General features: G+C 41.6%; 1 protein-coding gene across 12 annotated transcripts; it reads right to left on the reverse strand.

The window, feature by feature from the left end:
* Positions 1-264: 264 nt before the first annotated feature.
* LOC134071680 (ubiquitin-protein ligase E3A-like) lies at positions 265-18559 on the reverse strand. Of its 12 annotated transcripts, none has more exons than XM_062528496.1 (13): positions 18286-18558; positions 16556-16600; positions 14968-15077; positions 14440-14759; positions 10161-10987; positions 7587-8018; positions 7029-7173; positions 6735-6940; positions 6069-6233; positions 5637-5792; positions 5459-5535; positions 3540-3683; positions 265-2283 (listed from the first exon to the last, which is right to left on the reverse strand). In XM_062528496.1, coding segments are annotated over exons 3-13 (2595 nt in total). In that variant the 5' UTR covers positions 14970-15077; positions 16556-16600; positions 18286-18558; the 3' UTR covers positions 265-2162. The 12 variants fall into 12 exon arrangements, with proteins under 12 accessions (XP_062384480.1, XP_062384479.1, XP_062384476.1 ...); XM_062528495.1 differs by having other exon boundaries at positions 18188-18558; XM_062528492.1 differs by having other exon boundaries at positions 18119-18558.
* Positions 18560-19844: the final 1285 nt, after the last annotated feature.

Here is a 19844-nt window from a genome sequence, read left to right on the forward strand (position 1 = left end):
TGACATTTGTCTCCTGCATGGCTCTAGAGTCCTTTTTAAACTGTGGGAGGGATGAGAGGGTGGGGGAATGGGTGGAGCAGCAGCAGCATCATCAGCATCAGCATCGTCACCTGCAGTTCCAAACAAAAGAGGTCCTCAAGACGAAAACAAACCCGAAAACAAAAAGACGCAAACATGAGAGCAGTGGCTCAGAATGCTTACGAGGACAACTGACAGGCTGGGTCCTGACATGCAGTTGGGCTTTTTTTTTTTTTTTTTACGCTCTTTTTCTTAGTGGTTCACCTGACATAGGCTCAAAAGAACCGGTTTAAACACCCGTCATTCTTTCAGGATGGTTCCTGTTATGGTTGCACTGTTCAATTTCCAAAGCTTTGTTAGAATCCATGCAATATGCCAGTTTTAAGGTTGTCAAAGTTATATTGCTATATTTACCATGTTTAAGTCAGGCATCTTCAGCAACTGAAGAGGGTTGCCTTTGCAAAACCGTTATATATATATTTTAGATATTATTGAAAGAAAACACAAGAATGTGGGTTGTTTAAACCTGGTCGATACCGGGGCTTCTGTATACAACATACCATAATAATTACTGGCTTAAAACTCACAGATTGTAAAATACCACTACTGTCAGATGCTACCACATTATGCTGCTGCACAGACTGGCATTCACACAGACTAAACGCCATTCTAATAGACACAGTCACCAGTTATTGTTGAAGTATAGTCCCATTCCATACACAATTTACTGTTGACAAGGGAACATTTCACAGTTAGCTTTATAAAAAAACTAATACAAAAAAGAAGAAGAAAAAAAAAATACAAGTGCCACTTTTAAATGTTCAGTTATGGGAGACTATGTTTAGTCTAGTTCCGAATCCAAAGCATCTGAACATTGATAATTGTAACGCCTTACTGCATGAATACTCCCTTCATTTGGCAAAAAGAATGAATGTATCAAATAGCTAGACATAAAAGTGGAGTCTATTTCAATATAAAGTGTTTAGGAAAACATGTGACATCAACCATGGGCATACCATTTAAACTTCAGAGTGGTGCTTGGGAAAGGAAAGCAAGAAACAGGTGGAAACTGGACGCTTCGACAAAACATTCGAAAAATGTCTAAGTGCACTTACACAATCTCTGTCAAGAAAATAAGTCCAGCTCCTCCATGGTGCTTTCAAACACTTTTGTTTTTCTACTGTAGAAAAATGGATCTTCCAACAAAATGTCCCCCAGACATATCTTTGCTTTGTGTTGTGTTTTCCTCTTCCCACTGTTTGACGTTTGAATGGGAATGAAATCCATTAAATGTACGGCCCTTCACAGTGACTTAATGCACCTAGGTACAGATAAGTGAAGAGGGAAAAAAAAAGGAGGGATCGATATGGAAGTGGATAGGGTATGGATGGGTACACAATCAGAGAACAGGAGGAACCAGAACCGCATGCAGCAAAGAAACCAAACTTCCTTTCTTATACCTACGTCTTACACACAGCATTAATGCTTGTTTTTTTCCACACATTTATTTTGGTTTTACCACATCTCTCTTTAAGTATGCATTAGCCTCATTTCTTTCCTATGGGGGGAGGGAAATGAAAACAAATCAGGTAGTTTAAACCTTCAAATAAATAGTGAGGAAAGTGTTCTGTACATATGAGATGTGTGACACATTCACATAAGGATAATTGAGGGAGTGGGTGGGTGGGTCACAGGCGTGTAGAATTTGATCATATGGTCTGATGCTCCATTGAGTCAAGACACTGGCATTTGGAAAAGAGAAAATGGGGTGGGGGGGTGGGAGGGCTAGGGGAGAAACATAAAGGACAACTAGAGCACGCTAACGTTATGCGCCATTTTGGACTCCTCACTCCTGTTTAGCTTTCATTGTGTTGTATTTTGCTTTGTCGGTTTTTTTTTGTTTTGTTTTGTTTTTTTTCCTTCGGTTTCTGTTGTTTTAATTTCCTCGTCTTCAGAATGTGATTCATTTCCTCTTTTTTTTTTGTTGCTTGAAACTTGTCGCTTCAGTTTATTTTTGACGTAAGATAGGGACTAGAGATGTGTGCGGGTGTGTATGTTTATGTTTATGTGAGTGCGAGTGTGTGTCTGTGCGTGTGTGTGTGTGCGAAAAGGAGTCCGTGGTTGTTTGCTTGAGCAGGGCGAGCTCAGAGCATGCCGAAGCCTTTGGCGTAAGTGATGGCCTTCAGCAGTCTGTCCCGCAGCTTCTCCTTGGTTGTGTATTCGGGAAGGAGAAGCACGTTGAAGCAGGTGTGGGACGTGGGTAACCTGCAGACACAAGGCAAAGCGATGCATTGAAAACACACATACAAATGACCGGTCAGTAGTCTGACTGGCCACTGAAGTAAAATATTAAACAGCCCTTCGCAAGAAATGCAGACTCTTCAGAATGCAGAATTCCATGTTGGGGTTAGATGGGAATCAGACATCAGACATCAGAAACCAGGGGTCTCGTGAGCAAATGTTGTTTGCACAAAAACATATATAAGCCATCTTTCTCGCTCAGCATCAGGAATATCAAGAGTGAGATTAATGTGAAATTCCCAGCAACTACTTCATATCTGCTGTGTGTGCACATTACAAATGTTTTCATCACAATTAGATGCAGTGCAACTAAGTATACTACACATTGGTTTAGAAGTCTGTAGGCCATATGTAAAAACTTTAAAGGTACACTATGAGATTCTGTTTGACATCACTTCTGTTGACGTTCCACATAAACACCAGACAAACCGAAGTAAGCTCGCCCCTGCGGGGTGACGGTTGTCATGGTTTGTTATGTTTTGGTGCACAGCCTGTGCCCCTAGTGTTTGTTTTGAGGATCACAGCCCCTGTGTTGTCTTTTTGGGATCTGTTTTTATCACATCGTATTCAGGGGACAGACCGCAAGCTGATTAAGGGGAGAAACATACAATTTGAGAAAAAAAATGAAATCTTGCTAAGATAATGCAGGATCTAATAGTGCACCTTTAAGGGGGTGTTCACACTAGGAGGTATTTCCTCCGGTTGCGGGTGGATGTTTTACATTATATTCCTATGATACAGAAGGGTTTTTTTTTTAAAAAAAAGGTCCTGGGCGCTTTTTAAACCGCTGCCACCAGCGTTTTTTCCCACCTACCCTGGGTGGTTTTCAAGTTGAGTTTTCTACTCTCGGTTCGGTGCTGTTTTGGGGGAATAAAAAAAACCCTGTCGGCTTTCTATCTTTTAAAAAAACACCCAGGTCAAGTGTTTTTTTGTAAATAAAAACCATAGGAGCATCTGACTGTGGCAGGGTGGCCTGCCCTGGATCAACACATGATTCATCTTTGCTAGGTGACCCGGTGTGTAAGGGGAGGAGGAGTGTGGTGATTACGCAGCTGTGCCCCATTTGTCAGCTAGGATATACAGACATACTGCATACACATGTCATCATCCATCTGAATTGTATTGGGCATACAGAGTTTTTAAACTATCTATGTGTGAGCTGCGTTTTAATATGAATTCTATAAAAGGCTTTGTCCATAAGGCCCCAGGTGTTTCTTTACCTGTCGGTGTCAGGTCCATTCTTGGCGATGATCATCTTGAGTTTGCCCAGCCCTCCTACAGGCGCTCTGTCTGTGCCTGTCGTGAACTGCAGGAATAGTCTCTTCTGCTCCTCACCGAACGAGTGCAATGTCTCCCAGAAGTCCCTGCAAAGGAAGTCCCAGTAACGATTATTTTGTGTCATACATTTTTGAGACGAGCTAACGTAGCTGTTAGCAGCTATGTGTGAAAAGTTGTGAGCCTTGAAGGTTAAATAACTATGGAATAGTTATCGATCAAAATGGTCATTCTATATTTGCAGATACAGTGCTGCTTGAAAGTATGTGAATCTCTTGAACAGTTTGGAGTTCTCTGTTGTTTTATCATCACCAGTTTTTAAATACGAACTGTCAGGTAGAGAGGTATGCATTCTCGAAAAAGAGTATGTGACAAATGGAATGTATGCGTAAAATAACAGAAATGATTATAGTAGTGGATATAATAATAGTCAAAACGGATATTGCCGTTTAGGCCTCCTGCTGCTCGGTTGTCGAAACTCGAAATCAAAAGCATGACAGAGGAGGAGGACACCACTAGTCTACTTCAGATGTTTGTGCCTTTCTAAGGATCAGATGCTAGCTAGCCGTGTTACAGTAGCCTACATTCAGAATCAAAGTCAAGTAGGTAACTGATTAATGTAAAACATATTTGGGTGCGGAAATAATCAATTAAGCATACTAATAAAATAGACTTCCTTTAGAAAGGGTTTGAGCAGCCATGATTAAAAGAGAGAGGAAATCTACTCAACCACTGTAGTGCCAAGGCATACCCACAGGGATCAACAATGACAAGAGAAAGAGAGATATCCGAGGACAAAAAGAAGACTGTAGTGACAGCCCATCAGTCTGGGGAAAGCTAAAAGACCTCTCTAAAATATTCCATCCCCATTTATCCACTGTAATTCACAAATTATTTGCAAATAGAGGGCATTCCACATCATAGCAAGATTTCCTAGAAGAACGTTCCCATCAAAAGTATGACTAAGAATGCACCAGAAAGATAATGAATTGGGTAAAAGCTAACCCACACATCACCTCTAGAGAGTTACAGACCTCGCTGGCAGCTTCTGGAATAAATCTACATGTGTCTAAAATCAGACGAAACTGAAACAGACACAACGTTCATGGGAGGGTTGCTAGAAGGATGCCTCTGCTCTCAAGAATTAACAACACTGCCTGATTCAACTTTCAGAGGCCTTCTGGAAGTTCATTCTATGGACAGGATCCAAAATAGAATCCAAATCGTTGAAGGAAAGCCAACACTGTTACCAAGAAAAGACCCCTCTCCACAGTAAAGCACGGTGGTAGAAATGTGGAGGTGTGGATCTGAATCTCATGCCTGTCAGGGAGATGAAGATTTTACAACAGGGCAGTGACCCTATAAGCATTCAAGCAAAATGTCCAAGGAATGCCTACAGATAAAGAAGTCATATTCTACGTTGGCCTAGTCAAAGTCCAGTCCTCGATTCAAAATAAATGTCTTCGTAATTTGAAGTGGGAAGTATATGCCAGTGTCCCTGCAACCTCTCTCAACTTTCTGAATTCTGCAAGGTATATGCAAAAATTTGCAGAACCAGAAGTGAGACTGATCAATGCGAACAAAAGACGTTTAGTTGAAGTCGTGGATGCTACAAGAAATTGATCACATTGGTACACAAACTTATGCATATTTTGAGTTTATCTGAGTTAAACGACTTTTGTTAACTTTCTTTTGTTTCTGTCTATTATTTGGACGGCCAGCTTTACAAATTGGGGTTTGGATCTGCACTCAAAAAGGTTGTTTTATTTTTTTGTAAAAACAATTGACCATGTCTGAGGGTTGACAAACTTTCAAGCAGCACTGTATGACTTAATACCTTCTCTATAAATCCAAACAGACTTACCTAATAATTCGGCAATCTCTACTATAGCCTCCGTCGTACTCTGTGGTTTCTTCAAGTGCTTGAAAGTCTAGGTTCTGCTGGATTCAGAGCAGACACAATAGATAGGGTTACAAAAACATATCTATGATTTCGGAATGTAGAGGAAGTGGTGTAAAGTGGTGTATGTCCCTTAACTTACCCTGCTTCCACAGATGAGTAACTCAATCTCTTCAGGTCGAAACAAATACTTTAAGGGAGACTCGTTTGTCACCATGTGGAATCCTCTCCTGAAGGCCTTGAACTGCTTCTCCACGCTCTTGTTCAACATGTACTCTGCATACTGAGCCACGAAATCCTAGAGAGAGAGAGAGAGAGAGAGAGAGAGAGAGGTGCCAAAGTTATACATCTCTGCAGGTCAGGTTTTACACAGAGGGGGTAAGAAAATGGGTTAGGACTTTATGATAATTTGTGTTATTTGTTATTGATGTCATACATTTATTCAAATATAATTTTGTTTGCAGCAAGAATCAAAGTAAAAAAAAAACAAATATCTTCACAGTATAACTTGATGGATTTGCTTTCTGGTAGCCTCTGCCTCAATAAATCAAAATAATAAACTGGGCTCACTCACTTTTCTGTTGGTGTTGGTAACAGGGATCTTGTCACCATTTTCTCGTAAGTCATACATAAGGGTGTTTCCAAAAAGGTCTGTTTGGGAAATCTGGAAAGTGATCATCATGTCCTCCTCCACTGAGCCATCATACTCCATCAGCTCTTTCAAACTCTGAGACAAAACCTGCAACACAGCACACATTTAGGTGAGTCAACATTGCTCTGTGTAACACTACAGGAGACAGTAGGAAACCAACGACAGGCGAGGCGAGGAGACAGGCTACAAAATTCTTACCATCACTTCCCGCCTATCAACTGAGGTTTATACATTGTGCTGTGCATTTTTACAATACTGTGGTTCAGCCAATACACAATGAAATGACTGTACTCTTGTACAGTACTGTAAATACAACACAAACACTGGGCAGCTGAGAACACCTAATTTCTCAGAGCAAAGATAGCACTCAAAGATTAAGCATTGTAATTCTGTCCTTTATACATTTTTTCATACGGCAGTAAACAACATCCTGGATGGACAACAAATATCACTATATAATAATAAATAATAATACATTTAATTTGTATTGCACTTTATATTGTGGTCAATCTCAAAGAGCTACAAACATATAATGCAAATGTATATGCATGCTATCAAAAAGCACTTCTGTTTCAGAGTTGCACGTACTGGATGTGAATCGGACAGGTCCCGGAAGGTCCCCTTCTTGCCCATGAGCTTCCTGTAGACCACCATGGGAAAGTGAACGTCCAGGATGCAGTTGTTGTAGATTGCCAGGCCCAGGACGATCCCGATGAGAGTGAACTGGCCCTCGTTTTCAAACGATGACGGGTTAAACCAAAACAGCCTTGTGCTTTCATCATACGAGAACATTCCTGTAAAAATCCACTGTTAACAGTTGTTCACAAATACACAGCTAATATCACAATGCTATAAAAAGTAAGTTTAACAACATCAACGTACCGATATCTGGGTTGAAGATCTCCTCCACCACCAGCTGGAAGAACTCTTTGGACACGCCTCCCTCGTCGACACCCTGCTCTCCTTCAAACTCTACGTACAGCTGCTTCTTCAAGTCGGCAGGATTCTCCATGGCGATCATCTCAAGCTACAGAAGGAGAAGGAGGAGGAGGAGGATGAGAAGATGGCATCAGAGCCTGGTCAGGAGAGCCTGGCAGCTCAGACTAATTTAACTAATGAGGAGCTGAATGACCGCCTAAACAAACTGCACTCACAGTAGACACGGCGACGCACACTGCCAACTACTCAAAGTGCAAGCTACCACCAGTGGTGGCTCAAGGACAATGCAAGACAAGGCTCTAGAAATACACAGTTTGGCTGTCATACTGTAACTTCATCATTTAGGACAAAATATTTGCATAACTCTCGTAATTTTTTATTTATTTTAAGCGGACGGGACTGTTGAGCTCTATAGAGTCAACTCTAAACCACTGGAAAATCTGACATTCACTTTTAAGTTTGTATGAGCATGTTTCCAACTGCGGACGGGGGAACACTCACTCTGACGAGCGCATCGTCGATAATGTGGTCTCGCCGCACTTTGAGCCGCAGGTAGGGGTTGAGCTGCTGGCCCTGCACCAGGCTGTAGAGCACGGTGATGCGCCGCTCGCTGTACATGCGGATGCGGTTGTCGTAGTACAGCCCCAGGTTCTTGGTGACGGCGTTGAGGATGAACGGACACGTCATGAAGGAGAACTTGTTCTCGGTCTCCACCTTGAAGAAGGTGTAGTCCTTGTCCATCTCCAGCACGTCGTTGAGCGGCTCGTTGATGAACTCCTCGAAGGGGATGAGCGGCCGGCGGCAGTCGGACACGCGCGCGCCCAGCTCCGTCTCCAGCGGGTCCACGCGCGGGCCCTTCTTGTTGCGCCGCTCCTCGCCCAGCAGCTCCTGCAGCGTCAGCTCGCTGGACTCGGGCAACGGCTCCTCGTCCTCCTGGAGCCACGGCAACGACGAGACACACGGAGAGACGGTGAGGGGAATTGTTAATCGGGCGTGGAAAAGATTTACAAGACAGACATACAGAGCAGTCAATTCCAAAAGTGCTCAACAGACTTCAGCTCAAAACAGGAAAATTGAGGACAGGAATCCTTTCATGGTAATAAAATAACATGGGAGTCAGTTAACGCAGTTGCAGTAGTGGTTCCTCTAACTACCATCAACAACACACACATAAATGGAAAATAAACGAATGGGCAGTATACTCCTTTCCGATCCTTTCAAAAAGAGATATAAATGACTCAAGGGTCATTTCAGGACAAGATTAGCGGAACGACAATTGGACACAAAGCTCAATTGATATCAAAAATCTTCCTTGAGAGGCTGGGTTTTTCAGTCATTTCCAAAGGACTAAAATTGTATGTGGGGTAGCTAGCATGGCTATGGAAATCTATGTGGAAGTAGCTCATTGTATGGGGTTTTTGTGTACAAAGTGCCAGTTGTATCATAAATGAACAGTATACATAGGTATAACAATGTTACTAACTATGTCTATTCATGTATTAATCTATATAACATATAATACACTAGACCTAAATGATCACAGTAATTTCCACATAGATTTCCATGTTCCAACTAGTTACCCCACATACCATTTTATTTCTATGAAAATATTCTAAAAATGCTATCACAAATATTATATTATTAATATCATGTTCCTATGTTGTGGAGAGCTAAAATATTGGCAGAACATGTCAAAATATTGGCCATGTGGGTACAAAACAATTACCTCAATTACTGTAGGTCTGCTCGATTATGGTAAAAATCATTATCACGATACATTTGTTCAATATTGAGATCACAGAAATGTACATTAAAAAACAAAAAAACAAAAACAAAAACATCATAATTGTTGGAAGTCATAATCATGATTAATCAATTAATTTGATTAATGATAAAAATGATGAGTCCACTTAGTGAGAAGGAAAGGGGAATTCACCCTAATGGTCTGTTTCTGGAAGCCACCTCCATAACACATCACACAAATGTCAGACAGAAATAGTCTCTTGCCATGACACCTCAACATGACACTGCCAATTACAAAAGAATCTTTGGCTGTACAGAGGCACAGGAAAATCTATCTACAGTAATATTTAACAGAGCTAAACATGAAATACAGAGCAACCCTGATTCATGGTTAATAACAATATGGCTAAATCATCAGTCAACCGGCAACCTGCCAGTATTCATTCTCAACTGAAAGTGAAACTCCTGAAAATGGAACTAAACATTACGATACAGCTTAACAGCTGATAAGGCTGATGATTAGCCAAAGTCTGAAAGTGCAGACACGGTCAAATGCAGTGGCTGTATGTCCCACTATTTGCTGAGCAGCAATACAGTCTTGGGAAACTATGCGTTCCAACTTCAGCCAAGGACATTTTGAAAAAGTAATAACATTGATCAATCAATAATCATGATGTTTAACCACTGCTCAACATCTACCTTCCCCTGGCCTACCACTCACATACCCAGGTCCACTACTAGACTGACGCAGTAATGCTAATTTATTCACATGACATTACTGCTGCATGAGGCAACAAGTCTAGAATGGTCATTCCATGTCAAATTAGAGAAGGTTGCTGCTACACCATCTCAAACCTTGTCTATCACTAATGGGTTCCAAAAACCAAGGCTTGTAAAATACTTATCTAAATCCTACAGCGAGAAAAATCTAACACTGTGTGCCAACCATTTTCCTACATTCTGTCTGATTAGACATGGAATGATGCAATGTGCTACCCTGATATAAAAAATCTTCTTTAAGAATGGCTTGTTAATCAGGCTTTAATAAAAAGCTGTATATTTACCATCAGTTTAAAAACAATATTAGCATCCAAGTTCAACTCATCTAGACCTCATCAACTCACTTACAACTACTGATGTTAAAGGTATTTCATGATCATTTCAGCATTGGTATCAAGATAGTTAGGTATTGGTATGGTCTCAAAATGATAAATTTAGCATCGCAACAGCACTAATTTTTATCACTTTAACGCTTATCACTTTAACTCCAGCTACACTGACAGGACTAAGGTGACGGGCCCCTTTTATCCCCTGTGCGGTTTGTTACTGTACCTCCTCATTGTGCTCTCTGTCCACGTCTCCGCCGAGCACGTTTGCATAGTAGACAATCTTCAAGCACTTGGTGGCGGCCACCACGGCGTCGTCGTCGTTGACCAGGTTGCGGCTGTTGAACTCGTTGCTGATGACCTTGTAGGTGATGAGCTGCTGGAAGGTCTCCATCATGCGCCGGATCTGGTCGGCGTGGTAACACGCCCACAGCCGCGCCAGCTTGGCCTGTGCCGGGAGCGGCAGCTTGCTCATGGCCTTGCAGAACTGCGGCAGCGCGATCTCCAGGTACTCGGGGCTGTGCAGGTTGCCGTTCTCCATCACGATGACGAAGAGGTTCAGGTAGTTGGGGTCGCGCGAGTACACGTTGTGGTAGGTGAGGTCGCACTCCACGTTGGGCGACAGGTAGACCAGCGCGTTCAGGAAGGCCGCCTCCACCTTCTCGTTGGACAGGAGGCGGCCGTAGACGCGGCGGACCGCTTCAATGTCCACCGACACCTCGTCTGGGCCCACCTTCTGCCCGTCCCCCCCTTCGCCTGACCGCGATGACGAGGACGCCTCCAGGTCCGTGCTGCCGCCTTCCTCCATGGCGGACACTGAGCAGGCACCCCCCGTGGCTGCCTCCTTCTCATCCTCGTCCTTGTCCTCGTCTTTGGGCTGCAGTGACTTCAGTTCCTCCTTGGTGTGCTGCTTGGAGTGGCGGAAACTCTGGACCAGGCCCTCGGCGCTCGAGAAAACGCGGCCGATGACGCGGATCAGCGGAGAGTAGTCCTCTTTCTCGCCGCAGCTCTCCAGGATCTCGTAGACCTTCTCCTCCGTCAGGAAGTTCACGTCTGGAAGCAGAGAGAGTTGTAGTCAAGTTATTTTCAGTGTGGCTACACTGGCCAAAGGCCAATCTCCCACTTGTGACTTCACCCCCCCCCCCCCCCGATGGTGTGCAGCACCAGCCTTTATTATACACGTCAGCAAATCCAAACAGAGAACTTGTATCTAGACATTGCAATTTTTCAATCTTTAGCAAGAATACTAGGGACCATGTTGCGGACATTTGGGAAAGGGAGCTACACAGAGAAGTCGCCTTTGACTGTAAACAAGTTCCCAGGACACCACAGCACAATGATTCCCCCTTTCATGAAATAATATACCCTATAGAACGACCTCTCAAGCACTCCCAGATGTCAGATGGATATTCTCAGAATGATATAGCAGGGTCATTCCGTGTCAAATCACCCAATTTCAGCCAATTTGGAAAGTGACCCTCTCCAAAAAAATCTGAAATAAATCACAGGTGTTTGTAGCCTAGACCTATGCACAAATCTTAAATAGTATGTCTGGATCACTAATGGTTTAAAAACTGCAGCCCTTTGAAGCTTCAAGTCATTTTAAGCATTGTGGTGAACAATCCTTTTTGATCAACTTGCAACGTTATTGGTTCTTTCGGTATTTCACACACATCAGTGAAACTATGTGAATGGAAGCACATTTTCCTGTTGAATTAAGAAATCTAATCAGATGAGACGTGTCTTGTGTAATTTCCCCTCTGCAAAGCTCTGAAAATGGCTATAAATTCATTGTGTGAAGACACATCATCACTTTTGAAGGCTTCTCATTCGAAAGGTATGTGCCACAAATTTCATCAGGTTTTTTTCCCACTCATATATGGACTATAAGGTCATGTCCATGCATCAACTTTGGTTGTAATTGTTGTCATATTGTCAGAGCATTTTGTTTTAATTGGGCTTGATTTTCAAAAAGCCCATTTTCGTCCTATCATTTCACCATGTGGACAGTTAACAGGATTTTTTTTAATTTTACCATATCACATTCTGTATGTGAGGATCATCTGTCCAAAATGTGGGCTTGTTGCTGAGTTTCTTTATTGGAGATATGATTTTTGGAAAATATTCTCTATAAATCCACTGAACTTGCATTGGATCTGCAGTACCACTTTGCACCACACGGGGTGCTCTTTTAATACAATGGAAGTCAATGGAAGAGTAAGAGATTCACTTGTTTGCTGCACATATCCAATCTAAACACACATTTTATGGTTCATAGTTGAATTTCTCCAAGTAATTATTGCAACATGAACAACATACTACTCATAAATAAATCTTATTTAGAGAAAATAAGCGGATCAAGCTAATTATACACACATAAGACTGACTGGTCATTATACATACAAGATACTTGATGAGTTATTTCCTTTTCATGAATGCGTCTTGGATCCAGGCAATAGCGTTTTGAGCCCTCATACCCTTTGATTAAAACTTTTATGTGATGGAAACATGCATGGTCATCTTCATCAAGTGAAATATCTGCTCTAAACTGCATCTGACGCTTTTTCTGCATCTGATAATGCACTGAATTCTTGAAACCCCTTTTTTCTTGAATATGTTCATGACTTTCATTTTCCAACTTCTATGGTGGTGTAGAAAACTGTTACAAAGATGGCAAGCTAAATCCTCTTGCTGCATGTATGATCAGTCAGTCTTATGTGTGTATATTTAGCTTGATCAGTTTATTTAGCTAAATAAGATTTATTTATGAGTAGTATGTTGTTCATGTTGCAATCATTACTTGGAGCAATTCAACTATGAACCATAAAATGTGTGTTTAGATTGGATATGTGCAGCAAACAAGCGAATCTCTTACTCTTCCATTGACTTCCATTGTATTAAAAGAGCATCCCATGTGGTGCAAAGTAGTACTGCAGATCCAATGCAAGTTCAGTGGATTTATAGAGAATATTTTCCAAAAATCATATCTCCAATAAAGAAACTCAGCAACAAGCCCAAATTTTGGACAGATGATCCTCACATACAGAATGTGATATGGTAAAATTAAAAAAAATCCTGTTAACTGTCCACATGGTGAAATGATAGGACGAAAATGGGCTTTTTGAAAATCAAGCCCAATTAAAGCAAAATGCTCTGACAATATGACAACGATTACAACCAAAGTTGATGCATGGACATGACCTTATAGTCCATATATGAGTGGGAAAAAAACCTGATGAAATTTGTGGCACATACCTTTCGAATGAGAAGCCTTCAAAAGTGATGATGTCTTTTCACATAATGAATTTATAGCCATTTTCAGAGCTTTGCAGAGGGGAAATTGCACAAGACACGTCTCATCTGATTAGATTTCTTAATTCAACAGGAAAATGTGCTTCCATTCACATAGTTTCACTGATGTGTGTGAAATACCAAAAGAACCAATAACGTTGCAAGTTGACCAAAAAGGACTGTTCACCACAATGCTTAAAATGACTTGAAGCTTCAAAGGGCTGTAGATTTTAAACCATTAGTGATCCAGGTATACTATTTCAGATTTGTGCATAGGTCTAGTCTACAAACACCTGTGATTTATTTCAGATTTTTTCGGAGAGGGTCACTTTCCGGCACTGGGTGATTTGACACGGAATGACCCAGCACACTTATGGGTAGAGGGCTACACCTGGTGCATTTGGATATGGTGACATATGGGTGCTAGCCAGATAAAACATGAAAAATACATACAGTAATTTCCCACATATAAGCCACATTGTGTATAAGCCGCAGGGCAGTGTTTTCTGCAAGTTAAAAGAAACAAAACCATATTGATACCATATTAACTGTCCCCGTGTATTAACCTCGAAGCTGAAGAAAGTTGGCAAAATCAATGTATAAGCCGTGGCTAATAGTCGGGAAATTATGGTAGGCTTTGTTCAGCTGCAGCAAGATATTTCACTGCTACAGGGCTCAGAAGAATGGGACATAAAGACAGACAGACATGCCTTTTTCAACACCAGACAGATGGACAGATGCAGATTCAAAAATAGTTTATAGCCTGTGACATTCACAAAGAATCCAGAGTGGGCATGACCCAGCACGAGACAAAAGCAGAGAGTGCACCTTGGGTGCAACAGGCTTTACTGGTGAGCTGCTTACTAGAAGGTTCTAGAATAACAGACACTCACTCCTGCTACCAACAAAAGAAAAACACCAAAATGTTATGAGTGATGCAAAACCTGAGGGACTCATTACATAACTAAACCTCGGTGTTGTACATTTTTGCTTATTTACAAACAAAGAGACCAAAGACACGCTTTTACAAGGATCTTATTCTAACAGACTCTGAGAAACCATACCACATACTGCCTTTCCAACTCTGAATTGGAAGAGAGAGTGGGCAGCTGCACAGAAAGCCTTGCAAAAAAAAAAAAACAAGCCAAGTAGCTCTAAAAGCCTTCATTACAGTTTGAATGGTGGCACCATGCTGGCTGTGTTGCGGCCCTCACCTTTGAAATCCTCTCGAACTGGGTGCAGTTCCTTGTGGTTCATCTTGCGGTTACCGCACGCCATGTTGTGGCGGCCAGCGCTGTTGAAGGAGCTGTTCTCCAGGTAAGCAGAGCTGGTGCCCTTCTTAGAAGGGTGGGGGTCGCACAGTTTGGCGTTGACCTTGTAGAGCTCCAGAGCTTTGACCGCCGCTGCATTGTTGTCCATGCGGTGGAAGCTCGGGCTGGAGGCACAGCAGTCATTGCTGCATGACTCGTTTCCACAGCCTTCCGTTAACTGGTGGTAGTAACGTTCAATGAGATGCTTGGCGGCTGCTCGCTTCCTGTGACAAGAAGATTGGTTTGGTTATTCAACGGGAAAGGGAATCCTAGACTGACAAAAATAAGATTTTTCCAAATGATGCCAAAAAGAATGCACAGAACACGTTCAATGCTGCCAAATTGAATGTTGCAAATAACCAAATCGGACAGCATTCACAGGGGACAAACAATGATCATGGATGCTATGGCAACTAATAATGAATTACTTGCATTTTACTTAATAAAGTGAACCAATTTGACTCTTGGCAAGTATGTAGCAAGAGCCTTCCGTTAACTGGTGGTAGTAACGTTCAATGAGATGCTTGGCGGCTGCTCGCTTCCTGTGACAAGAAGATTGGGACCAAGCGTTTGGTTATTCAACGGAAAGGGAATCCTAGACTAACAAAATAAGATTTTTCCAAATGATGCTAAAAAGAATGCACAGAACACGTTCAATGCTGCCAAATTGAATGTTGCAAATAACCAAATTGGACACCATTCACAGGGGACAAACAATGATCATGGATGCTATGGCACCTAATAATGAATTACTTGCATTTTACTTAATAAAGTGAACCAATTTGACTCTTGGCAAGTATGTAGCAAGTCTGCATGAAAGTCCATCAAAAATCTACAGGCTGGGTCACTGGTCATTTATGGGACCCTTACAGCATCTCTACAGTATATCCAACCATGTTGTAAAACAGTCAGGAACCACACATCCTTGCACCACAAAAAATAACAAAACACTTATTAATGGCACTATTGAAGTAAGTAAGTAAGTAAGTAAATAAATAGTGTGCTGTTAAGTCAACAGTGGTGCGTCTCTTCTCTACTGAGGAGCTCAAATCACTGGACCCACAGACAGAGAAGAGGAACTAAATGCAGACAAACAGGAAGGAAAAGCAGTGGGATGACTGCAATGCTAAACCCAACATTTGCCGTTTTGACAAACATACTTAGTTTACCTTGATCATAAGTACTCAGACATTAGGCTGAAATGCCACACAGCTGCTATATATTTTCAGACTGATTGTGCATTTGTCAAACTCAGATTAAGATCTAGTAGTTGAAACGCATTGGTCTGCTTGCCTGGGCTCTGAATTTATGGTTTGCAAGACTTGTTTTACAGTAAGCTGTATAGGAACTTCACATCTGAGATTCTCTCACGTACACTGATTTTTTAATCAATCATACAACCCTCCTACTTTTAGAATTAATATGTTTCGGGCAGCATCAAGAATGGGGGAGGGATTTTTTTGGAGATATTCCAGTAATGCTTAATTTTTACAGACTGCTTTGCTCATATATGTGTATATGTATATGTTTACGTTACACGTGCAATCAAACTCAAACCTAAAAAGAAAGACCACCAAACAGAAAGTAAAGAGTAAGCCAACAGAATCACAAAGATTGGGAAAATAGATACAAGGATGATACCAACACTAACCTTATATTAGACTAAAATAAAAGTTTATACCACGCAACTTACATTCGGCTTGCCTCTGTGTTTTCACATCTTTTTATACAGCAAGCAGCATAAGGGATTTCACATCTGAGATTCTCTCTCATATGCACTGATTTCTAACAGAACTCACATTCCAACAATAAATAGTGAATAAGATTGACACAGGGTGGGCAAGGATTTCTGGCGACATTCCTGTGATGTTTGATTTTTGCTGACTGATTTTCGCATTTGATATACATCTGTTGCGCGTGCAGAATGGGGATGGGGAAACAAGACGATGCCAACACTGCTTGGAGTATAGTCCAAGCTCTTATTAGACTTACAGGAAGTTTAACCGCTAACACAACTTACATTCGGCTTGCTTCTGCGTTTTCAAAGATGGACTCCGCTTGTAATCTATTGGGGGGATTTAAAACGCAATACAAATTAGACAGGTTCCGTTTACGACAGATACTATTTGCATTATGGATTGGAGCATGGCAATAGCTAGCAACTTCTGTTGTCTTCAGTGTCACACCTAACGTTAAGCCAAGTTACTCAAGATTGCACAGTAAGAACAACAAAATAACCTCCCATGACCATAACGATCACGTGGAATAGGTGAGATAAATATACAGTGTTTGATCAAACACACATCACAAGACACCACACCGTTTAAAATAAAGAGGACCATCACTGATTGGAAGCTGGCTAGCCTGCCCAGCTAATAGTAGCTACCTCGCTATGATGCAGCAATTTCAGGGAACTGCTTGACAGCTAGCGATAGCCAAGTTAGCTTGCTAGCATAACGTTGCAAGGGCAGTTGATTAGCGGTGGCTAGCGATTGCTAGTTATTTAGCAAAACTACGCTGCCATTACAGCAATAACCCTGCTGCTTAGGAGGCGGTCTACTATGACAGCCCGGCATGTCATATGGTCTTGTAACAGCACAGTGCCACATGTCTGCTAAGTAAATGATTGCAATGTATTGTCAACAACACGTAAATTGCAACACTTTATCTGCCTATTAGCTATGCTAGCTAGCTAAAAGAACATGCACACCAGCATTAGCCTGCTAACATAGCTAATGCTATCAAACATTCTCGAAAACACATCGACAGGCCAGCCAGGCAGGCACAGAGATTTAACTTAACACGCACGTTCATTTAGCTATCTATCCAACTATAACTATTGCAATTGCTTTGTACCATTAATTACTTCTGAACCGCTGGAGGCGGCAACACAGGCTGCTTGTAATCTATAGTTTTTCAATCGCTAGAAATTCAACACAAAACATTTAGCTAGCAGCTACATGGATAACGTTACCATTTAGCTTTCAAGCTAACTGATTGGTCTCCTGTCAAGTGTTCTGTCTGCACACAAAACAAATCTTCCAGGCAGTAACGAACACATATTGTTGTTGAAAATAGTTATTGCTGTTGTTTAAGGTTGCCGTAGGCAAGTACTTGCATGTTTCTAAAGTTAACAAGCTAGCTGCAGAAGTTACCGAGCTCGGAAAGCTGTTCGAGACAGACGAGTTTAAGGGAAAACAACCTACTAACTGTTCACTAACGACCTAATGCTATACTTCATGCTACAAGATGCACTTAGTACATATCTAGATTGCTGTGTCCTGGATGATAGTGACGGCGTTGATAAATGTATGGTAACTTAGAAACACTGCCATTCGTTGCTGTTACTGTTGATAAGTTCGTAAGATAGCCTGTCAACTGTACACAAACTTCGGGTAGTGCTAAGAGGCTGTGCTAACCAGCTAGGTTTCTGTGAAGGCCCTAGTAGGCTACATAGCAAGCTAACACTATAGAGCAAGTCTGACCAATGGTGGTATAATAAAATAACATCATGTGGCAACTCTACATAAAACCAAATGCAGCGTAGAAACCCACTCAGACCGCTATGATCCACCAGTCCAACCTGACAATTTCCACGGAGTTATGGTGGCTCTCCTTCTCTGGTAAGACAACCTTGGCTAAAATAGCATACACGTTTCCCCCGCCTGCCGCCGCTGTCGCTTAAAACTCAAGCCGACCTGTCGTATCCTCCTGTGGGGTTGGATTCGGCCTGTGGTGGCGCACACTCACAGTCCTCCTTCTCGTCGGAATTCATACGAGACTTGATCCCTCAGTTGTTTGTGCGTGTTTGTGTTAGAATTTGCAATTCCGCCACAGATCGGATGCAATCCAGCCAAAACAAATGAAGCTCCTGCAACTGGTCTTAAACGATGTTGTCAAATGCACACGCAGATCTATGCAACTTCATTTAAGGCCTGTTTTACTCTCTGTTCTGATATTACTATCTTCTGCCATCTTGACTTCCACAAGACTCATCGAATACCGGGGGAGACATCCCAGCATGCAATGTTACTGCAAGACTGTTTTGTTCAAAGTCAAGTCTGGCACCAGCAACGAAGAATTTCTCTTTGCAGTGCATGCATGCAAAGCGGCTTAGGAGCCATATGATTGAAAAAAACGTTCAAATAGGAGCAATGAACTGCAGTCGTCACCTCAGATAACATTAGATTTGAGCTATCTCGTTCCTGGTAAGCATACAAAAATGGAGAAGCTGAAACATTTAATCGTTCGTGACTTATATTCAGCAGCCACTCTGCCTCAGTGACTGCTCAGATACATTTTGCTGCAGAGGCTCTGAACAAGAACATTTGAGATTACAAATGGGTGCTTTTTTTTCTTGATTTAAAAAGATCATTCTATCAGGTTTGGTTGGTGTTTTTGAAAATTATTGGAATTCTGAATTGTGGCTGAAATTGAGTGATTGTGACTGTAGGCCTAAACCTAAATAGCCTAATGCAGAAATCGAAGCATTCAGAAATGTTGTAGTAAGCTAATATCAGGAAGTTGTCAGCTGCATTTACCAGAAAAACACACAATCTCACACAAATTTAAAAAAAAAAGAAAGAAAGAAAGAATGAACTCAGGTAACTGCAACGTTTTAAAACTCATCTAATTAATTCTTCTTACTGTATTTTTCATGGTTATAGTAGGCTATAGATTTTGTTTAATTTATGATGAAACATCAAAGAACAAAAATGAAAACTGAGCACTATAACTGAAAATAAACCAATTTCAGTTGTTCTTGTGACAGCTTTTAGAATGTGTACAAATGAGGGACAACTGTCCCCATCTCAGTGCCTCTCCAGTACAACATGATTCGGTGCTAGGGCCCCTGTGCTATTTCCTCGAGATGCACCAATTGATTGGCTGGTGACCGGAATTGGTCGATTTTCACGTGATCAGACATGCCCGGCGACTGGCTGGTCAGTCTGAGATTATGTTGATTTTATGCTGGTCAAATGCACTCGCACACCCTACTTGAAACAACATCACCCAGCTGAGTTTGCAAAGTTTGAAGAAGCTAGCAAAGGCCAACTCTCACAGCTGAATGTACAAAGAAAGTTTTTCTATGCACAGAAAAGTTAGCAATTTTGCTTGGAATTTACTATGTCCCTTCATTAAATAAACAGTGTTCACTGCCCGTCACTGCCCTCTCTACAGCACAAATTGCATGCCCACAGCTGAACAACAGTTGAAATGGAGTTGACTGATTACAATATTGAAAAGAATCCAAGTTTTACGATCATACGTAGTAAGATGGACAAGCAAGAAGCAGTTATACAGAGTAG

Source organism: Sardina pilchardus, chromosome 23, assembly GCF_963854185.1.
Source record: "Sardina pilchardus chromosome 23, fSarPil1.1, whole genome shotgun sequence".
Classification (NCBI taxonomy): Eukaryota; Metazoa; Chordata; class Actinopteri; order Clupeiformes; family Clupeidae; genus Sardina; species Sardina pilchardus.